The following is a 21,328-nucleotide window of genomic DNA, read 5'->3' on the forward strand; positions in this document are numbered from 1 at the left end:
GGTCAAGAAAAGAGTTAAGCATAGGCTGAAGTTCCCTGAATTGGTCAGGCATGTGGACTAGATGATCATTGTAGGTCTCTTCCAACTGAAATACTCTATTAAATTAGTACTTTGCCCCATGAGTAAACCTTGGAAGGACTCCCTTAACTTGAAACATGTTTTAAGTCTCATTTAAATGCCATGGGACCTGTGTATGTCCCAAAGAGTTTTGGCAAGAAGGGATGCGTTTCTCAGTCAGGGACGCGTTTCTCAGTCATTGCCTGAATGAGTTTTCCCCTGGCAGCAGAGGTATGGAGGCTGGGTGCAACAGCCCAAAGGCAGCACAAGCCATGGGCTAGAACTGCAGGATTTACCTAGCTATCAAAGGTAGTTTAGAAAGCAGATGCCACCCCCATTGTTAAGCATTGGCTTATTTTAGTTGTTTTCAGGGTTTCTACATCAGTGGTATTACCCATACTTCTCTCCCACTTTTTGTGTTTGTAGAATTTGCCTTTATATTTCCCATGCCCCACAGAAACTACTGAAATTAAAATTGTGGACTCAGGAGGCCTCTTACACTCCCACAGATGTTTGTGTAGGAAAGGATGACTTGGCTCTTCAGTTTAAGAATCACAACAGGCACAAAAAAACCTTCATTGTCATACTTTTTAAAGGAAGACTTCTTTGACAGCTGTCCATACCAATCTAAAGACAGCTGAATAACTGTAGCTTTTACAATCTGTGCAAGGATGTCCTGTAGTTTCAAACAAATCTTTCAGCCATGATTCCAGACTATTCAAAAGCTGCATGTTCCATTTGCTTTGTAGGCTACTCATCAATAACTTTCAGGTTTGATCCATACTCTGTTCAGATCACACCCAAGCATATAAAGAGGAATTGGCTCCTATAACTTCAAGTGGACCATAGACTCCGTTAAAGTGATGTTTTCTTTTTGGTTTGTTCAGCTTCTTTCTGGAATTACATTATCATATGCTGTGAAACAAAACATACGTTCTTATGTTCCTTGTTAGCACCTTTCCCATCTGAATGTTTAGGTTTATGTGGTTTCAAACTGGAGAAGTATCTGAGCTGAGACAGTAGTAAATGAAGTCTTCTCAGATAGACAGAAGACTGCATGGGTGCAAAATGACCTACTGCTCAAGGCACTTGCAAAATGCTACTAGTTGGAATAGAAGAATCCATAAATAGCTTTACCTTCTAGACAGGGTATATTCATTCAGTTGTTCTCCTGTAATAGCAATTGCCCATCTTCTTCAGAAATGGAAGGGCCTCCTGATTTTCTTGTGTTCTCTGCAAGGCATGATGGGCCTCTCAGTCTCAGGCTTGTCTTGCCACACATGAAGCAGGAGTTTACTGTAGCTGGAGTTTTACCAAGCACACTGAGGGATACTTAAATACATGACATTGTCATTCCACTGTACTTAAGAACTAATTTGGGCTTTCCTTCTGACCAATTAGCTTCCCAGTAAAACTGCAGCTATCACCCAAATGGCTGGTGAGAATGGCTAGTGGATAGGTCCTCAGCTTTGATAAATACAAGCTTTCAAATTACTGTTGAGTTTCTTAGAATTTCACATTGAAATATGCATTAAATATTTGTTCAACACTGAAATGTCTTCTCACTTCACAATTAAAATAGTCTGGAATTTTAATTCCACTGGGTTTCTGAATCTCCTTTTCATTTCAATACAGAACAAAAGTAACCTAAGAATCTGGGTATGTCTGAACAAGGCGTTTTTTACCCAGCTCACTGTAGGTCTGGTTACACTTCAAGGATGCACTGTGAATCCCCTTGAATGGGGTGCTCACTTTGTCAGTCCCAAGGTCCTGTCAAGCTGATCACTAGTCAGGCATCTCTTAGGAAGGTAGGGGTAGCATAGGAAGGGCATTGGGGTTTTTTTCTTGTTACACGCCAATAGGTGAAAAAGACCTTTCACTGGTTCTGTTGGGATTTTTCCCTGAAAAACGAACCCCAGTGATCCAGCTGATTTCTCTTTGATGGTGCCATGCATTTATCACATTTATTTAAACTGGATCGTGTAGTTGTGAATGCCTTAAAATTCTAGCAATTTTGTCACCATGGCATATGACAAGCACTTCTCTGTTACACCCTTTCTTTCATTTCCTTTCTAGTATGTGGAACGTTATGCCTTTTCTTTCAAGATTAACGTGTCAGAACATGATTAAAATAGAACTTGATTGTTTTTCAGTGTAAATCATATGTGTATAATAGCAGAGATGCCTAGTGGATGCAGGAGTATTCACAGTAGGCAGAATGCAAAAGAAGAGTTAAAGATAGTTGCCAGAAGTCATTCAGAGATTGAGCGGCAAAATAGCACAGAACTTGAACATCTTCACTTTCTGTTCTCTAGCCCTAAGTTAGTACAGCTCCCCGACATAATGGTTGGACCTCCCTCGTGGTTTTGGTTTTTTAATTGGCTCAACTGCACGAGCCATCAGTCCAAACCTCGTTTTGCCTTTGGACTATTACGGTGTGCGCAAAGCACTTGAAAATAAAAGCCATCTGTGGCTGTATTTGTGATGTGACTTTTCACATCCTTACTTCCAGCAGAGAGGAGCTTTCTCAGCATGACTACCAGGTTGGAATTTCACATTTGGGTTAGTTGTGTTTGAGAGGGGAAACACAAACAGGTTTGTTGTTCATTTTTGTGGTCCCAAAGTGTAATGAAAATTATAGCTCCAGAAGAAGGCTGAAGACTGTAGTCATGCTCTCATACCACCTGTTATGCCAGCCATTAGCTGCTGGAAAAAGATCAGTATCGTGCTCATTGTCATTAAAAGGAAGAAATTAAACCTCCCTTTGTAGAAAAATCATACAAGGGAGATGTGCTTTTGCAGAGTGAGTCACCTCCTGTTTTAACTTCTGTTTAAGTGAAGGATAAATCCATTCTTGATCTCATGAACAATGCAGGTAGGTAGGTAGGGGGTTGTATTTTTCTTACTTTTTGCCCAGTTTTTTTTTTTTTGCTTCTTTCTAATCAAGTACAACTTATGACCCACTGCTGCTCTAAATCCATGAATATATGTATGAATGTATGAAAACATGCTTTCAGAATGTGTTATATAAACCCACCCCAACATATCTAGATTATGTACATTCAATTTGCACAGCTGTTTTTGCTAAAACAGTCTTTGCAGAACCAGACCTGATGTCAGAATCAAATATTTTGTAGTTGTTAGACTTCCAGTGAACAGTACCTTAGTATCTTGGCTTTAAAATACTTTGCCGTTAGCTATGGTACAGCTGGCTCTGTACCTGTCACACCCCACAGAGTATTAACATTTACCAAACACCTCACACACCACTAGGAACTAGCAGAGGCAGAGCCAGCTAGTTTCTTCTCTAATAAAATAACAGAGTTGTTGCCCACAGGCCACCCATGGTAAGGCATTAACTGTTTTCTGGCTTTTGATAAAGGTCTATGTTCTGGACCCTCCTAAGCATACAGCTTCTGCTATGGGAGCAGTTCACAAGTACAGCTGCCTTTTTCTCCTGAAATGGTTCAGCCAGGTGCCTGCTGGTGTAAAAGAATTCCCAGAAGTACATTTCACAGTGCTTTTATGAGACTCCCTCGGTCCCAAGTGATTAGGCTGTCAGCAAGTCCTGTGGATGCTTTCATACACTCCAGACAGAAGCTATGGAAGCTCCTTTCAGAGCACAAACACTGATCACATTTTCTATGACAATCTATTTCCATTCCCTATCTTGAGTTCATTTGCTGCTAAAAAGCCTCCCTTTATACCTTTGTATTTGACTTATCTCTTTAAGTGTCTGCTATGTAACTATGTAAATACCGGTGGCGTACCCTGATAGAGAGATTGTCATTGCATTGCTACTGGTAACCAGTGGTTATGTCACTTTCCCTCGCTTGAATAGGCTTTGACTCATAGTGGTTTTCAGGACAATGGTTATAAAATAACACACTGAGGGATTGCCGAGGCTACAGTTTTGCAATAGAGACAAATGTCGACCTCAAGGCTAGAAAAAAAGCATTTTTCTTTTATCCCCCCCCCCTTTTTTTTTTTCTTTTTCTGATAAGGGTTTTTTTCCTTTTGTACTATCAGCTTTTCTTTCATGGAAGTTTGGAAAACAAGAAGTCTGTGCTACCAAGCTGGAGTCTGGGGAAAACCCCCTACTTCTGAACACAAACACCAACTCTTGCCAATTGCTCTGCAGTGCTGCTCAACTGACATTTTAACTGTTTCAGCTGCCGAGCCCTCCTTTGATGTCGGGGTGTGCTATACTTTGGATTAGTGCCTGACTTAAGTGACAGCAGAAAGCGTTACTGAAACCAGCAGTAATTCAATTAACCTTCTTTTTCTAATTAAAGGATTTACCTGGGAAAAACAGTGAGATGATGAACTTCAAAAATAATAACTAAAAAGCCAAATACTTAAGAGACCTAAAGACAGCAGCCAAATTTCTGGCAGGTACAAAACATCTTGGCATCATGGTAATCAAAGACAAGTGAAAGGTCTCATGCCCAGTTTCCGTTTCCAGATATAATCTGACTTTTTGTGTAAAGTTAAGAATTGTCTACACATAGACACAAACAGCACAAAACAAGCCCTCATTATGAAAGTGTTTGTTATTATGAGTTAGAATCTAGACTCTAAATGGCTTTAAATTATTTTTTTCAAGTTAAATCTAAGTTTGCCTGAACTTCAAGTATCAGCTCAAAAAAAGTCTTTAAAAGATCATGCTGCCATTCCCTTCTTCCACGCTCTGTCCTGTCCATCCAGACCTCCTAGGCACGGCTTGTCCCTCAAAACATGCTTACCCTGCACCAGTCTAAGCTGTGGGGGCAGACGGTCTGCTGTTTCTTTCGTACCCCAAACCCAGGAGTGACTTCAGTTTCTCACAGCTGGCATCACAGTGAGAAGCGGGTCAAACGTAACTTTTAAGCACAGTGCAACCGAGCTGACCAGTGGGAAGTGGTTTTCAGCTGGTTGCCTTCACCTGGGAGCACTAAATCAAACCGTGCGCGCGGGGAAACACAGCCCGGCCTAGGCTGCCGAGGGTGAGTAGCGCCGAGCACCGGCTGACTTCGGTTGTGCAGACCTACCGGAGCGGACAGCAACAATGGGCAGTGCCGAGACGGAGCTGCTTCCGCGCCCGACGGGACTCTCATACCAGCCCGGCCCGGTGTGGCCTGCCCGCTACTGACAGGGCAACCCCTGGCATCCCTTCCCCAGGCGAGGAGACATTCCCCCTTTCGCGGGGACAGCACCGGCTTCCACCCAGCCTCACGAGACTACGTCTAGAGCTCCGAACGGCGGCAGCTGCCCACACCGAGATCAGGGTCCCGGGCCGGACCGGGGACCGCTACCGCCGCGTTACAAAACCGCCTGGTTTTGTAACAACCTGCGGGCGCTGCCCAATGAGCGCTGCCGCCCGGCATCACGTGCCCGTCTCTACATAAGCGGCGGCGGCGGCGGGGGGTGCTCCCGGCGCGGGGCGGTGGCAGCGGCAGCGGCAGCAGAATGGGCTGGTGGGGCCGTGCCGCGCCCGCGCCCACTCCGCCGTCGCGCCCAGGCGCCCCGTGTCTCCCGGCTTGCTAGAGCCGCCGCTATGGCCTCCCAGCAGCGCCCAGAGCCCCAGCTGGTGCTGCAGCTGACGGCCGGCGCTCTGCAGGCGCAGAACTTGGAGCTGTCGGGCGGCGGCCTGGGGCCCGAGTGGCAGGTGCTGCTCCGGCGGGCCGACGCGCTCGCCTACGGCGGGCGGCTGCATGAAGCCTTGCCGCTCTACCAGCTGGCGTCCCGTCACCAGCAGCTGCGGGCGGAGCAGCTGGAGAAGCTGGTGGAGTGCCTGGCGCAGAGTATCCGGATCAAAGAGGGACTGCCCGCTGCCGGGAGCGGTCCCCCACAGCTCCGCGAGTGGGATGTCTTCAGGTGCCGCAAGTGCCAGGGCTTCCTCTTCGAGCCCGTTTCCTTGCCTTGCGGACACACGTTCTGCAAAAAGTGCCTGGAGAGGGACCGGGCGGCCGAGTCCCGTTGCGTCCTGTGCAGGGAGGAGGGCAGCTCGACGGCCGGGCAGCTCCTGCGGGTCAATGTCATCCTCAGCAACCTGCTGGCCAAGTGGTTCCCCTGTCAAGTAAAGGCTTCACAGCTCCGGCACGAAGGGAACCTCTTGTACAAGGAGAAGAAGCTACAAGCCGCCCTGCAGAAGTACAACGAAGCGGTCAGCCTAGGTAACCGTTTCCCCTCCCCGACGGCCGCCCCCTGGTGCGCTCCCCGACGTCCTTCGTTCTCTGAGCAGCGAGGGGAAACGAGGAGGTTTTACCTGCCGGGGCTTGCTGGGGGCCACTCTGGCGCGTCTCGCCTCGCTGAGCACCGGGCTCGCCCGGCGGGCCACACTCTCGCCTGCCGCGGGCTCTCCGGGCGGCTGCCGCCTTGGCTGTGTCCCGGGCGGGTGGCGAGGGAACCCGCGAGGGAGCCCCGAGGAGGGCCAGGGGCTCTTCGGGTCGCAGTGAAACTGGGTCAGGAGAACAGCGATTGCATAAGCCGGAGCCTGCGGTCCGGCCGGGCTCTCCCCCGGCCGCCGCCGTTGTGTAACCGGCAGAGCCTAGAGGAAGCGGTCCGCCTCACCCGGGGCTTCCCGCCGCTCCCTGGGAAGAGCTCCCGGCCGGCGGGCCCGCTGGGCGCAGAGGGGCTCTGGCAAGCCTCGCGAGGCGCCGAGGAGCGCGAAGGTGGCGGTGGGGATGCGCCTGCGGGCTCCATGCCGGCTCCCCTTGTCCCGCCGCTGTGAACGCTCTCAGCAAAAACTTGGGCTGCGGTCGGTGCAGTCTAGTCTAGAAAAAGCAACGTAGACTGCGGGCAGTAAGCGGAAAGTAAAGGCAAGAGTCTGGGTAAATACAAGCGCGTCCCAAACGCAAACTGCAGCCTCGACGTGGGCACATCGTGTCCTGATGCTACGGCGTGCAGTATGTAACGAGAGCGCTTCGCCTGCACGGCTAGAACCTTACCCCAGCTGCCTCTCGGAGTTGCTATTTGTTTTCCTGAGCAGAGCTGCGGCAGATCCCTGTGTATCACTGGAAAAGTTTGATACTGAAAATTTAAAACTGTTAACTGCGGTATGGCAGCGTCCCTCCTGCTACCTTGAATGTCTCATGTATAAAACATGCAGGAGGCATCAAACACATCAACCACCTGATCCTCAGCCAGAGCTGGGAGCCTCTTATGTGAGCATCTCAGCATTTATTTATGCAATGTTCCCTGCAGTTACATAATACATAGCTAGCATTTTGTCTGCAAGTTGCCTAAAGAGGTTTCCAGATTTCATTTAGTACATAGTTAATAAAAAACTCATTATTTTGTGGGTTTGTACAACTTGGAAGCAGGAAGGGAAAAAAAAGAAAATAAAGGAAGAGCTAAAGCTTATGCAACTAACTTAATTTACTTCCATCAACCAGTTTTTGTATTTTCTGCAGCTCCAAATGACCACTTGCTCTACAGCAACCGGTCCCAGATTAACTCTACTCTCAAAGCTTGTGAAGATGCATTGCATGATGCAGAAACAGCATGCAGACTGCAGCCATACTGGTTGAAAGTAAGTTCTGACTCAACATGTGCTTTGTTTAAAACCTCAATACTACCCAGATAGGGAACTGTTAGATTGGTCAGATGTGAATCTGAGGGAGCCTTTAAATCCTTTAACTTCTTGGACTTCTCTAACTTAACAGACATTAACTGTGATATTCTTGAGCTTTCTGGAGTGAAGGAAGAAAGTGATAATTATAGAGGATGAGCTAACTCTATTGTCTTTGATCTGGATGAATCTCAAGTTCATCAACTGTCTCTAAAAACATGCTGTGCTTGTATCATTTAGTAAGGGTATAATGACTGTTTTTAGGAGCTTAATGTAGGGGAAGTAAAATTCTCCAAGATCAGGTGGCCTCAGGTTTGAGCTTGCTTGAGTTGGAGGCCATCCCAGTTCTGCCTGTAAGAGTTTTCAGTGTGTTTATAAACCCAGACACTGGTGGTGTTTAGGTGTAAGATGGTTATAGTGATTCTCCCTGCCTAACCTTTTCTTCTCCAGAAAGATCTTTTGTAATTTCATCTTGATTTTATTGCACGTTCTCATGATACAGGAACAAAAGCTGCAGCTATGGATGTGTTTCATTGCAGGGTCACCTAAGGAAAGGGCAAGCATTAGCTAATCTGGGGAAAACAGAAGAAGCTTTAAGAGAGTTCCTATTCTGCCTTGCTCTAGATACTGGGAACAAGATAGCCAAGTGTGAGGCACAAAAGGTGAGTTCCCTAAATCATCTGGAACTGTGTTACTGTTCTCAGTGGCCTTTCATGAAGGAGGATAAGAATTTTTCTTCTCTTTTACCATCACTTATTATAAAGAACAGGATGAGACACAGACCTGAGTTATGTGTTGCTTACTTGAAGACAGGTAGCAAGAAAGCATGCTCAGCAGGCACTGTGTGGAAATAGTTACTCATGGTGTTAGCATCAGCAAATTTGAAGTAAAAACAAATTGTTAATAATTGCCACCCTCCGGCTATTGTGATTACCAATAGTCATATTTCTAATCAGTTTGGTAGCCTGGCAATGGATTGCCAATGATAGTGCAGAGGAGGGGGAGTTGCTATTGAATGTTGTATCGGGACACTGACTGGCAGAAAGCAACACGCAGCACCCATCAAACTCCACTTGGGAGCAGCAGCTCTCTTCCAGTTGTGCTGTGCTGAGTATCAGTCTGTGAAGCAGGCATGAAGGGAAGAAATCAGCAACCAAAGAGTGCTTTAATAGAGTTTCTAAAGGTTGCTAATAATGCTAAATGAGCAACAAAATTGATTTGCAGTGAGGCTTTTCTCTATGGAAGCCCAAAATGCAGTTTGTTGATTCTTAAATGGCACTTGTGAGGCTTTGCCCTGTTTTGCACACTCCTCAGTCCCTGGTTGCCTATGAATCAGTGGTAGACATTTGACGTTTTTTTAGTTGTTGTAATTACTAAAAGGCTCAGCATTGTAGTGATAGCTTATGGTAATAAAAATTTATTAGTTCAGTTTTCCTTGTACTGAATTTTGTTGTATGGCAATACATTCACACTTTGCCCCATCATGGATGGGATGGCAACCTTAGGGTTTCTGTGTGCTTGTAGTACATGAGGCTTTCTAAAATCATATCTAAATTCTTACAGTTAAAGCACTGCTCATGAAGGTAACAGAATAACCTGGGTGGCTGTAGTGCAACCAGTTTTTAGATCATTATGTATGGCTCAGATTTTCATCTCTTGTGACTTCTTTTCTTTAATTTTTTTTTTTGTTGTTTGGTTGCTTTTTTCCCCCAGAGGGTTTCATGCAGTCTTTCACTGTCACTGAGTCATGATTTGTTCTTGTAGTCATGCTGGGAGACTTCCTGTGTGCTAGAGCAAAAAAAGCAGGAACAAACACATACGTTTCTAAATTCCGACTCCAAATATAGCCATAGTTATTCAAGATAACTAATTTCTGAGCAGTGGGGTTCTGAGAAAAACTAGGCTTCTTATGACTGACAGAATTACTCGTGCACTCATCAGAGTTCATCTGTGATGTAATATTCTACTGGGTCATTTCCAAGGCTGTTTGCATAACAATGACGTACTACATTTTACCGAATTCTTTGGGTGTAGCTGTGATGTTTTGGTTGTATTAACTGTCTGTCCATGTTAGTTTTGACATAGTGTGGTCCTGTGGAATCCTTTTTTGGCTTTAAAAAGAAATCTTAGCTGTCACAGGCATCAGCAGGATCACCTCAGCAGTATGTAGAAATGAGTTTTTGAAGTGGGAATCTTCCGTTCAGCTCTGTTTCTTTCCTTAAATAATAATCTGATAAGATATGCTGTACAAATGGCTACAAGCTGCTACTTGAAACAGACTCACTTATTTTCTGATAGCAAAGGAAGAAGTAGTTTTCTTCTGCTGCCTACGTTTTTTGTATTCTCGCCTATGTGAATTAAAAATAGCTGCAGTTCACAATATCAGAGATGCTTACTTAACTGCTCTTGGATTAAGCCTGTGAGATGAGTGCTTTCTGTGCTAGTAAACTGCAGTGAATGCTGCTGATTTGCAGCAAAAAACATGTTTAAGGAAGACCTTAGTAATTTTGGGTGAGCTCTGAACTGCAGGATAAAGAGGGCAAAGGCGTGTGTGTGTGTCACATCACAGAGAATGGTTAATCACTTTATGGGCTTATTTAACTCTGGAAATGTTTCTTCCTGTCTCTTTGGCTTATATTGCATTAGCTCTTGCACTTTTTTGTTCTTAGCCTAGTCTAAAAGGCTCTTAAAATGGTATTAACAAAATCTAGGATCCTTCTTTCAGCTATTCCCTTACTTGCTTTTTCATGTAGAGGTTGCAAGGAAGGAACTAAGCAGTGAAGTATTCTGTTTTATATCACAGCTTCTACTTAGTTTGTTTTCATTCATCCCGGGAAATGCTCAGGAACACTTACCCGATATCCTGCAGCTGTTGTCACATCACTCTAGATTAAAGGGGAATCTTCTAAATTCAGTGGGATCTGGAGGCACCAGCCATAACCTACAAAGGTTGCTCAAGGTAAAGATCAAGTCTGACGTGTGGCTCTTAATTTGTTATGTGTTGTATGTTCACATTGGGAAGCCATCTCTCGTTTTCACATCTGGCAGATCAGAGGATACGTTTTCTCAGATTTGTACTGACTTTCAGAAGATAGAAAATGATGTTGACTTACTGAAGTCTCTGACTTTTTCTTTTAATACAAGTCCTCACTTGTCCTTATCAAATTGTATGCCAGAGTTGAGTAGGGTTCTATTCCTGTACCTGTCTTTAGCTATTCTAAGTTGTGGGTTTCTAAGGACCACTTTTGCTTTGCTGAAACCTGAATTTTTGAGGATAGATTTTACATGTACTCCATATGTAGGAGAAAAGTTCACTAGTCCTTACAAACGAAAATGGTATGTGTTAAGCAGCCCTGAGTTGAGATTGATAAGAACAATCAAACAATGACTTTACCTTCTGGAAAGGCTATGAGGATATTCTGGCAAGAAATCCCTTTCTTGAAGCCATTTGAAAGGACATCTGAGGATTTGATGTGACAAGCTGATAGGTGATCTGCTGTGTGATGGCTGCTCACAAGTTGTTCTGTAGCCATAAGGTGATCAAGATTGATACTTTTGTCCTTTGTAAAAGAAACCTCACTAAAGGAAGCTCTCTGCATTTTCTCTGCTGTAAAGTTTGTGTTTGTACCACTTCCTTAAACTCTCACTGTTCTGGCTGATTTGACGGTTCACACTATCATTATGATACAAACAGTATGCATTTTTCCATAGATTAAGTAGGTAAATAATCTATTTAACCTGGGATCTAGTCACATTTCTGCTTGCCTCAAGTTTCATGACCAAGCTATAGAGGCACACATGAGGGCTGAAAATATTCAGTGTCACAGTGGAGCTTGGGGAGCAGGAGAACAGTTTGCTTTTTGGTTTTTCTCTCCATTAAAATCAGGCTCTGGCACAACAATCCTCACACTGTTGCTTCTTATCTTACAAAGTCTGTCCTGGTGAACTATAATGTCACAGGTTTTAGGTTTTTTCTTATCAAGTTGATGGAAGGTTGGTCTAATGTCAATCCTCTCTTCACACAGGTAAATGTGGAGCAGAAAAAGGGTTTTCCCATTCAAGAGGAATCAAATGTAACTAATTCCGATAGTTTGAGGAAATCTGTACAAATTACAGATTGCAACAAGGACTGCTCGGAGGAGGAGAACAAACTCCCCTCCATGCCAGAGTCTACCTTTCTCATTACTGAGAAGTGCAGCCTCCTGAAAAGAAAGTGCTGCCCAGAGGAAATGCGAAATGCTGAGGTACCCTGCAAATTGATGAAGAAAGGTATGCCTACATATACACAGGGCAAGTTACCTCACATGCAATCAGTGGAAACTTTGCTTTTATACAGCTCTGAGGAAGAGGGTCCAAATTGCACTTTGGCTTTTATATTCTTTTTCTGTAGCTTAATTAGACCATGATGCGTAAAAAGACCAAAAAAAAAAAAATTAGTTTAAAAAGGGAGTTAAGAGGTTTGGGTCAAGTGCTTGCTTATCAGCTGAGCCCCGCATTTTTTAAGGAACATCAATGTGCATGGTCTTAGCACTTTCTGGAATAATTGAAAAATGTTTAAAAGCACAAATTGTATTTGTTCATATCTCAACTCGTTTTCATGCTGTAGGATGTATTGTCAATGCTATGACAGAAGGATTTGTCTCACTTCAGACTTCCAGCACTAACAGATGTTTTGACATTAATTGCTAATGCAAGGCACCAACATTAAAGGGACATATGCTGATTTGTGCAAAGGCTGAATTTGATACATTGTATAGAAATTATTGTAATGATGCTTAAAGGTTCAGTAACTTGGAAGTACCTACAACACACATTTAAATATCAGATGTTGCTTAGAGATACGGAATACCATTGTGTTCACATAGTTCTGTTCAATTATGTTGTATGCTTTTTGTTACTGATAGATACAGTTGATACTAAGGGAAATACTACTGGACAACAAACTCCATTTCAATTTGTGGATCCATCAGATTTGGACTGCTCCCTGTGTATGAGGTATCCATTATTTTCTCACGGATGTCTTTAGTTTTTACCCTGTATCTCTTTCCCTTTTACAACTCAGAGGTTTTTTAGCTTACCTTAGTACTTATTTTTCCCTCTAACTTGAAATTAGTTTTTATTGCAATTACTACTCCAGTGGTGTGTTTCTGGACCAAATGCTAGTTCCAAATACCATTGATGAATAAGAACTAGGCTAATGATTGCTTGGGAAAGGGCACATAAAGTCAAGTGAAGGCTAAGTGTGGAAGTGTCTGAAAGAGGATTTCCCTTCACCACTTACACTCCTACTGATACATGTAGTGCACAAAAATCATGATTTGTCTTTTGCAATTTGTAGAGCCATGTATCATGTTATAGAATGGACAAAATGGCTAAGGATACCACATCCAATGAATACTCCCAAGTCTGCATGTAAAATACTTTGCTGCTGCTATTGCAATAGGAGGATCTTGCAAGCAAACAAGAGCATGTTTTTCCTCTATTGCTCAAGAGATGTTTCTCTAGTTTACTAAGACCATTACTCCATCTGCTTGATGATCTCTTTTTTCCAGTTAAACATCACTTACTCTTGGGAAGCAATGACTTCATAAAACCAGTCAGAATTGTCAACTACAGCTATTTTAATACTTGCTTTGTAAAAATAATTTGACTTAGGCAAACATACATGAGGTTTTTGTCATTGTACATTCCCTTTTGTCACTGACTTAGAAGGGAATATTGGGAAGGTGTTCCACAGGGGTCTTGAGTTCTGCCATGAGTATTTCTTAGGTTTGTCCTTTTAGTTATCCAGATGTATCCATAATGGCTGTCTGGGTTAGTTTGCAATATACTTTAAATTCTTAAATACCAGTTAGCCTCTTCATAGATCTATTTCTAAAGGCATGTGCTTTAGGAAGTCTGGATTTGCTTGGGTTTGAAGAGGGAGTGGCTTCCATTTATTTCAGACAAACTGAAACCTTTTGGGGAACAACTGCTGTGTTTTTTGATTTGTTTCTGCTTGGAGTAAATCAGATATGCCCCCTGTCCCTCTCTCTACCTACAGCTGAAACATGCTCCAAAAGTTTATACAGCTGTCAAAACACTTGATACTGCGAAGAGCAAAACTTTCCTTTAACAGAAAGCCACACAATCCATCTTAGCTGTCTTTAATGAGTCTGCATGTTTGATTGTTACATCCACAAAGCATTTTTCATGTTTTTAATTAGCCCTGCTTCCTCGTCCTCTCTCTTAAATCAGAAACAGCCAGGCTACCATACATTTATAAAGGAATTAGCTGAAGGACTGTTGATGCCCTTAGTGTTGAGGATGGTGATGCTGATTCCATAATTGCAAGTGCATATACAAGCATTGTGTCTAGAAGTGTGTTAGCTTTGTAACATAACTGCAAGAAGGCTAAGGGAAGCTGTCACAAGATCTTTTTCTTGCTATTAATGCAGCCTGGTTATAATTATTTCCTGCTATGTTCTTCAGAAGTATTTTAGGGATTTGGATCCTGAGATACTTTGGACTAATTACCTAGTAACCTACTGACCTGTTCACAATTAACTGCAGGAGCTGTTATTAACCTATTTGTCTGGAGTGGCCAAAATGTTATTGATCTACATCTGCTCCAGCAGAAAGCAGAAAATAAAAGTAATGGTCAAAGCAGTATGCTGGTGAGAAATGGAGGAGCATTACTCAGCAGGAGAGAATATTTAGTTTCTGCTGTTACAAAAGCTTAGAATGATGTCATGAGATATGTTGGTGCCTAGTGTTTCGTTCTGCAATTCATGAGGCTTGGTTCAGGTCCCTTTACAGTCACTAGGTAAAAACTGCTGCTGTTTTTTTGTGAGAACAGAATAGTGCATTTTAAGAGGAATTTCTTGGTTTTATGCTGACATTTCAAATCAATCAAATGTCTACTAAATTATTAAATACACAAACCAGTGCTTACTGAGTCATATGGTAAAATTCAGTATTTTACATAGTTTAAAGCAATAAATTACCCTTGCTGCAGTGGGGTTTCCGTTCATGAAACAATTAGGAAGAATTTTCAATTATACAGTAAAGTTGCAGTAAGATATTTTTGTGGTATTTTAGATATTTCTTTGTACTTCTCTTGCTTAAATGTCAATGTTTATAGTGACTAATGACATTTAATAAACTGGCCATGTTGAGTCAATTGCATTCATATATACTAATTGTTTTAAAGATGCTGATAAATGGGGGTTTACATATTTATAATATCCACATGTACAGCAGAACTTAGTCTACTGTTTTGATAAACTGCAATAAAGTAAACTTAATTCAGTTAAATTATAATTAGGCTAACGTATGAGACTTTAACATGGTTAGACAGTATGCTATAAAATAGAGTATATGCCAAACAGCTTGATTTCTAGTTTTAATTGTTTTCTATTGGAAAAAAGAAAACAAAACAAAACCAAAAAAGGCAACAACAAAAAAGACTGGCAGGAAACATTGCTTTGCACTGTCATGTAATCATAAAAACAAAAAATATCCTTACATGAAATTAAGTGTCACAGAGGTACTTGAGAATGGGCAGATTAGATATCTTGGTACTTTGAAGACCTATCCTTATATATTTAATTTTCAAGATTAAACAAACTGAATGTCACTCATTTTCTAGCAAAACACTCATGTGAGGGTTAAAAACCAGTCTATTCCCACAAAACTGCTTTCCAAGTCTACATTAGAGTTGGCAATAATAGTGCAATCATTTATGTGGACTCTTACTGCAAATACCTATTTTGTGCTTAGCTCTACACATAAGAGTATTCACATGACTTCCACAGTAATAGTTGTGCAAGTATTGCTCAACTTCATTAGGAAAAAGTCAGATGGTCTGACTTCTGCTTCTCCTCATTGCTCACATAGAGGAAAATTAAATCCTGGCTCGTTGGAACAATATTCCCTTATGTTTGCTGAAATCAGAGTTCATGAGCTGCCTTTTCACTTTAGGTGGGAAGTCTGTAAGCTGAATAAACACAAGTTGGTTGAAGAAATGGGAAGTTGTTCCTTAAACAGGTTTATCCCTGGAGTAGTCAGTAGTTAAATTAGTGAATTAACACAGCCCTTTTTTGGTAGCATCTTTTACTTTGGTACACGATATTGTTGTCTTTTTTGTTTTGGATTTTCCAATCCAGGCTTTTCTATGAACCTGTCACTACACCTTGTGGGCACACCTTCTGTCTCAAGTGTCTTGAGAGATGCCTGGATCACAACCCAAAGTGTCCCCTGTGCAAGGAAGGACTCTCAGAGGTAAGGATGCTTGGATTTCCTCAGTATAAATACAAAGGCAGAGGACAGGATCAAGTAACACCTTCAGAAACCTTTGGCGTTTCCCAGCTCAAGTACTGCTTAACTGAAGAATGAGACTTCTAAACAGCTACACAAAACATGGATAGTCTCCTCCAGTCAAACCTTAGGGCCAGACCTGTACTTCAACAATGTACATGCGACATTATTTCCCTGATTTCCCAAGGCAATGCCCATAACATAGGGAACAGTTCACAAATAACTCTTCCATGTTAGTGCAAGCTCAGAAGGCCTCTGTAGTTCTCTGTAGACATAAGAAAATGGAGTGAACAGATGAGTAGCTTATGCATAGGCACAATACACTTTCAGAGGGGCCTATAAGAAAGCTGAGGACCGTCTTTTTAGCAGGGCTTTTTGTGGCAGGAAAAGGGGTAATTTAGACTAAAAGAGGGAAGATATAGACTACATACAAGGAAGACATTTTTTTACAATCAGGGTGGTGAAACACTGGCACAGGTTGCCAGAGAGGTGGTAGAAGCCCATTCCTGTAAAAATTCAAGGCTGGGTTGTATGTATGCTCTGAACAACCTGATCTAGTTGAAAATGTTTACTACAGGGGGTGGGGTGCCTAGATGACTATTAAAGGTCCCTTCCCACCCAAACCATTCTATGAAATGCTCGATGTTCTCTTAACTGCTTTGTGCATGTTTTTACTGCAGTGCTTGGCTATGAGGAAATACTGTAAAACAGTACTTATGGAGGAGTTAATAGCTAGGTATCTTCCAGAGGAACTCACTGAAAGAAGAAAGATTTATGAAGAGGAAATAGCAGAGCTTTCCAAGTATGTAATCCATTTATGTAAAATCCAGTCCTTAATAGTACTGCTGTTAGCTCCTGTTGCTGTGGAACAAGAGCTAAGATGCTGACAGAGGAACTTTTTTCTCAGTATCATGTGATTTCCAAGCTAAAAGGGTCCAAGTGAAATTGTGCTTTGAATTAGCATAAAAACTGGGCACTGATAAACAAGGAATCCAGAAGGTTGCTTTATAAACAAGGTATAAAGCAATGTGGTTGCCTTCAGTGGCCCTCCATGAAAGCCAGAGAGTGAGACAATGGGTGGAAGCAGTCTCACAGGCTGGGGATTGCAATGTACTCAGTAGGGATAAAATGAGATTAAGGAAAATGAAGTAAATAAAAGCAGGAATAGAGATGCATTAATGCTCTCCCTAGGAAAACCAGAAAGCATAACTAAAAATTCTTCTGCTAGTAAGTGGGATATCACTTTCCATAGTATCTAGTTAAGTGCAAAAATAATTTTAGTTTTTACTTACCCCTTTGGGAATTTTATTCTAAAGTTGTTGTCATTTCTGTCTGAGGATTTCTAAATTTCTGTTTAAAGTTATCATAGAATCAGTCAGGGTTGGAAGGGACCACAAGGATCATCTAGTTCCAACCCCCCTGCCATGGGCAGGGACACCTCACACTAGATGAGGCTGGCCAGAGCCTATCATCATTTTTGAGAACATGTTACTGCATAAAATGTATCATATACTTTGTCAGTAGTCTTGTAAAATGCTGTTTCTGATCTGTTTGTTCTTTCTTACAGCCTAAATAAGAATGTTCCTATATTTGTCTGCACAATGGCTTATCCTACAGTCCCATGCCCACTGCACATTTTTGAGCCATGTTATCGCCTGATGATTCGCAGGTGCATGGAGACGGGCACCAAACAATTTGGGATGTGCATCAGTGACCCTCTGAAGGGGTGAGTGAGCAGCATGCTTGGACCCCATTTTGTCTGGAGCAAGTCTCTCACAAAAAAATTCCTTGGCTGTAGTATGTGTGATAGGCTTCCTGCACAGAAAATTTCTCCCTAATCATGTCAGACATTAAGATGACTGAAGTTTCTCTTGAGCATCAAGGTTCCTGCCCATTTTTCTTGAAGTGCACAGAGCTTGTGCATTTTGTACAAAGTTGAGTTGCTGACCTCTTGTAGTACATGGAAAGGAAGTGTATTTTCTAAATTTTCTGACATCTGTTGAATGCTTTGGCACAAGAATCAAATTGAAGTGGCAGTCAGGTGTGTTGGTGGGATTAGGTTTTTTTAAAGTTATTAAAATAATAGGTAAAATAATAGGTTTCAAAGCTATTGGGATACACTTATATTCTAGCTGTTCTGAAAATAGGAGGCCACAGAAGTACAGCAGGACCTTCATGTGGACTGGCTGAGCATTTACATGAAGCCATTTGTAGTCAGTCTTAGGTAATTTGACTTAATGTCTGTCTCTGTATTTAGCTTTCCTCCTTTCTTTAATGGTGCATACTTTGAAGGTACGTATGCACCATTAAAAGTATGATGTACACGAAATACCTACAAAGTAAAATCTGCTGAACTTGTGGGAAAATCTTTTTTTGTAGAATTTTCTTTTAATCCTTCCATAATTTTAGTGTTCTGAATTGCACTTGTCCTGCTGTAAAAATTGAACATATATTAGGGTCATGGAGAAAGTGTGCTTCAACTTTCAGTTTCGTAAGATGTTCCCTTGTATTCCAAAACATGCAGTTAGTGTTAATCAGATTAGACAGCTTGAATCTTCCTGATAGTTGTGAAAACAATTGTGGTGTAATTTGAACTACAGCAGGTCAGTACTCTGAACAATAGAAATGAGCTGACACTGGTAAATACCCTTGTGGAAGGGAGGGAGGTATGGCAGCTCTGTGGTACTAAGGGTGGAGAGAATGTGACTTGTTTACTTGCTTTTGTTCTGGTTTCAATAGGTTTGCAGACTATGGCTGCATTCTGGAGATAAGAAACGTCGAATTCTTTGCTGATGGTCGTTCTGTTGTAGACAGCATCGGCAAGAGGAGATTTAAGGTCATACAGCACAGCCAGCGTGATGGCTACAACACAGCAGATATTGAGTACATTGAGGATCAACAGGTAAATTTAGGAAGACTTCATTTAACCTATTACATGTGAAATTCTAAGCACATGTTTTCAGTGAGTTGGTTTAATATTATTTCTAGTGAAACAAATTTGTGGCATTTACAAAGTGCTTATGGTTGAAAGTGGGAAATGGAGTGACCACTACAGGTATGTATGCACACTGCCTTATACTGAAGAGTGTTTTTCCTAGAGGCTTTTAGCAGAAGACAAAAAAGTTAATGTAGGATGAGATCTTACTGCTCTTCTAGACAGAATAACTGCAGTTTATAAAGCAAGGGGAGAGGGAAACCTGCTTCCATTTGCATAGAAGCTAATTAGAGAACTCCCATTCAGGTAAGGAGGAGCAGAATTCAGTTCACTATACCTTCAAAAATATTTATAATTAATTCTTAAGTTTTTTATTAATTTATGTAGGTAGCCAAAGTATGCTGGCTGAAGCATGAGTTTTTTGGTATAGAATGGGAAGAGAAAACATCTGCTAAGGAGCTGCTAATAATTAAGAAAGCAAACTTTGCATAGTCTTTCCTGGTTTGTGGTGTTTACATAAATTGTTTTTTATATAACAATCCAGAATCTGCTTGTTCTGCAAATGAGTATCTTTGGCTTAGAATATAGGGCAAGAAAATGGAAGGTTTGGTAGATAGGGGTGAGGGGTGTAGAGGCAGAGCTGGAGACACCAAACTAGCTGTCAGGATTTATCGCAGAATTCTCCTGGCATGCTTTTTTTTTCTCTCCTCCTTTCACCCTAGAAAATCCTATAAATTAATGTTCTTCTCCAACATGCAGACTGAGCTAAGTAACCTTCCCCCTCTACTCATTCCAGGTACAAGGACAAGAGTATGCTGCATTACTTGTTCTTCATGATTCTGTCTATGATCAGGCATATATGTGGTTTAACTCCCTCAAGCAAGCACTCAGAAGTCGAATTCTCAGTCATTTTGGTCCAATGCCAGCTAAGGATCCTGACCCACAGGTATCCAGAATCAGTGGCTTATGTAACTTTGAGACACAAATAGCAGGGGTATCTGATAAGCTGGGAGTCATTGTGTTTTAAGATGAAAATATGAATGATCTTCATTTATCCTGCACATGCTGAGCATCTAAGTTATGTTGCCATACACTGGTGGGAGCACAGTTGGGAACAAAAACCTTGTGTTTAATGTTGGTAACTTCCTGAGACTACTTAACCAGCTGCATTAATCCCCAAAGACTTAAATGTCTCTTTGCCTACTCTACTTTCCCCAGTTAAATGAGAGAAAATAATCTTGGTACTTTTGCTCGAGGACTACAAGTGGTAGGGATCCTAAAATAATATAACAGAAACTAAATATGCGGTAGTGTCACAAAGCATAAAGGCAGAAATCCTGAAGAAATGGGTCAATAGTAACGTGGGAACAAAATACAGTTAAAAAAAAATCTAGAAGTTCTAACCTATAAACTGCTGCTAGAAATAGAAATGCATCTTGCTTCTGCCTCCCACATCCTATTTTTATGAAAGGTGCAACTTGGTTGTAATTGGTTTCAAGCCAATCTGTAATCATGAGCCATTGGGTTGGAAATGAAATTACCTGCTTGCTAGATTGCTATCGATGTTAAATCTTCAAAACCAAGACCTTGCTATCTATTTGTATCCTAACTTCTAATCCTTTTTCCACTTACTGCAGGCAAACCCTAATGGTCCAGCCTGGTGCTGGTGGGTCCTAGCTGTCCTTCCACTTGAGAACAGAGCTCAGCTCCCTTTCCTTGCTATGAAATCCCTCAAAGACCGCTTGAGTGGCATCAGACGTGTCCTTGCATTCATGTCTCGTACAAGATCACGGTGATGGTGAGGAGGAGTGCTGTGAAGTCTCCCACAATACTTGACTGTAGACTCTCTCTTGTAACTTCATCTAACTGCAATAATGTCTTACAGATTTGAATGTCAGGATGTTTCAAGCCTGAATTTCAAAGAAAATGAGTTATAAAGAGCAAGGGATGTTTATGGATACTTCAGTAGTTTCCATCTGGAACTCTGATATGATTATTCAATCACTGCACTGCTAAATTAATGACAAATGTGATAGAACAAAAAGTGATCTTGTTTGCCATAAACCTTTTAAAGCTTAAGGGGCTTTTTAATTTTTATTTTTTAGTGGATAAAGGAAAAACTGTGCAGTTTAATGTGAAGCAGAAATAATGATGTCAATGCATTATTTCAGTGAACTGCTAAGTCTTTTATTCCAAATGGTTCAGGTTTTATATAGCATTGTGTAAAATAATATTCATGACTTCCGTTTGATAATTTATTTTTGCACTATGATTTTTTTTTTGTTTAAAAGTGTGTGTTATTTATGGATTCATTCTCTAAAGAAAAGTGAGCTACTCTATTTATTTATAGTGGTTCTACCCTATATTTATGACTGGGGATAAAATGATGATTCTAGCAGTGTACAACCAACTGCTTTGATATTTTTTCAGATATTTGTTCAAATAATTTGAATGTTTTTCTACTTATCCCCAGTTCTACTGTAGCC

General features: G+C 41.7%; 1 protein-coding gene across 1 annotated transcript; it reads left to right on the top strand.

Moving 5' to 3' along the window:
- Positions 1 to 2,926: 2,926 nt before the first annotated feature.
- Positions 2,927 to 20,843, top strand: LONRF3 (LON peptidase N-terminal domain and ring finger 3). The gene is made up of 14 exons (XM_054388858.1): positions 2,927 to 2,932; positions 3,440 to 3,495; positions 5,218 to 6,212; positions 7,452 to 7,570; positions 8,149 to 8,271; positions 10,413 to 10,568; positions 11,635 to 11,878; positions 12,514 to 12,604; positions 15,757 to 15,871; positions 16,588 to 16,709; positions 17,475 to 17,633; positions 18,647 to 18,809; positions 19,639 to 19,788; positions 20,480 to 20,843. Exons 1-14 carry the CDS (start codon positions 2,927 to 2,929, stop codon positions 20,636 to 20,638), a joined length of 2,658 nt encoding a protein of 885 aa, XP_054244833.1. The 3' UTR covers positions 20,639 to 20,843.
- Positions 20,844 to 21,328: the final 485 nt, after the last annotated feature.

Source organism: Indicator indicator, chromosome 17, assembly GCF_027791375.1.
Source record: "Indicator indicator isolate 239-I01 chromosome 17, UM_Iind_1.1, whole genome shotgun sequence".
NCBI lineage: Eukaryota > Metazoa > Chordata > Aves > Piciformes > Indicatoridae > Indicator > Indicator indicator.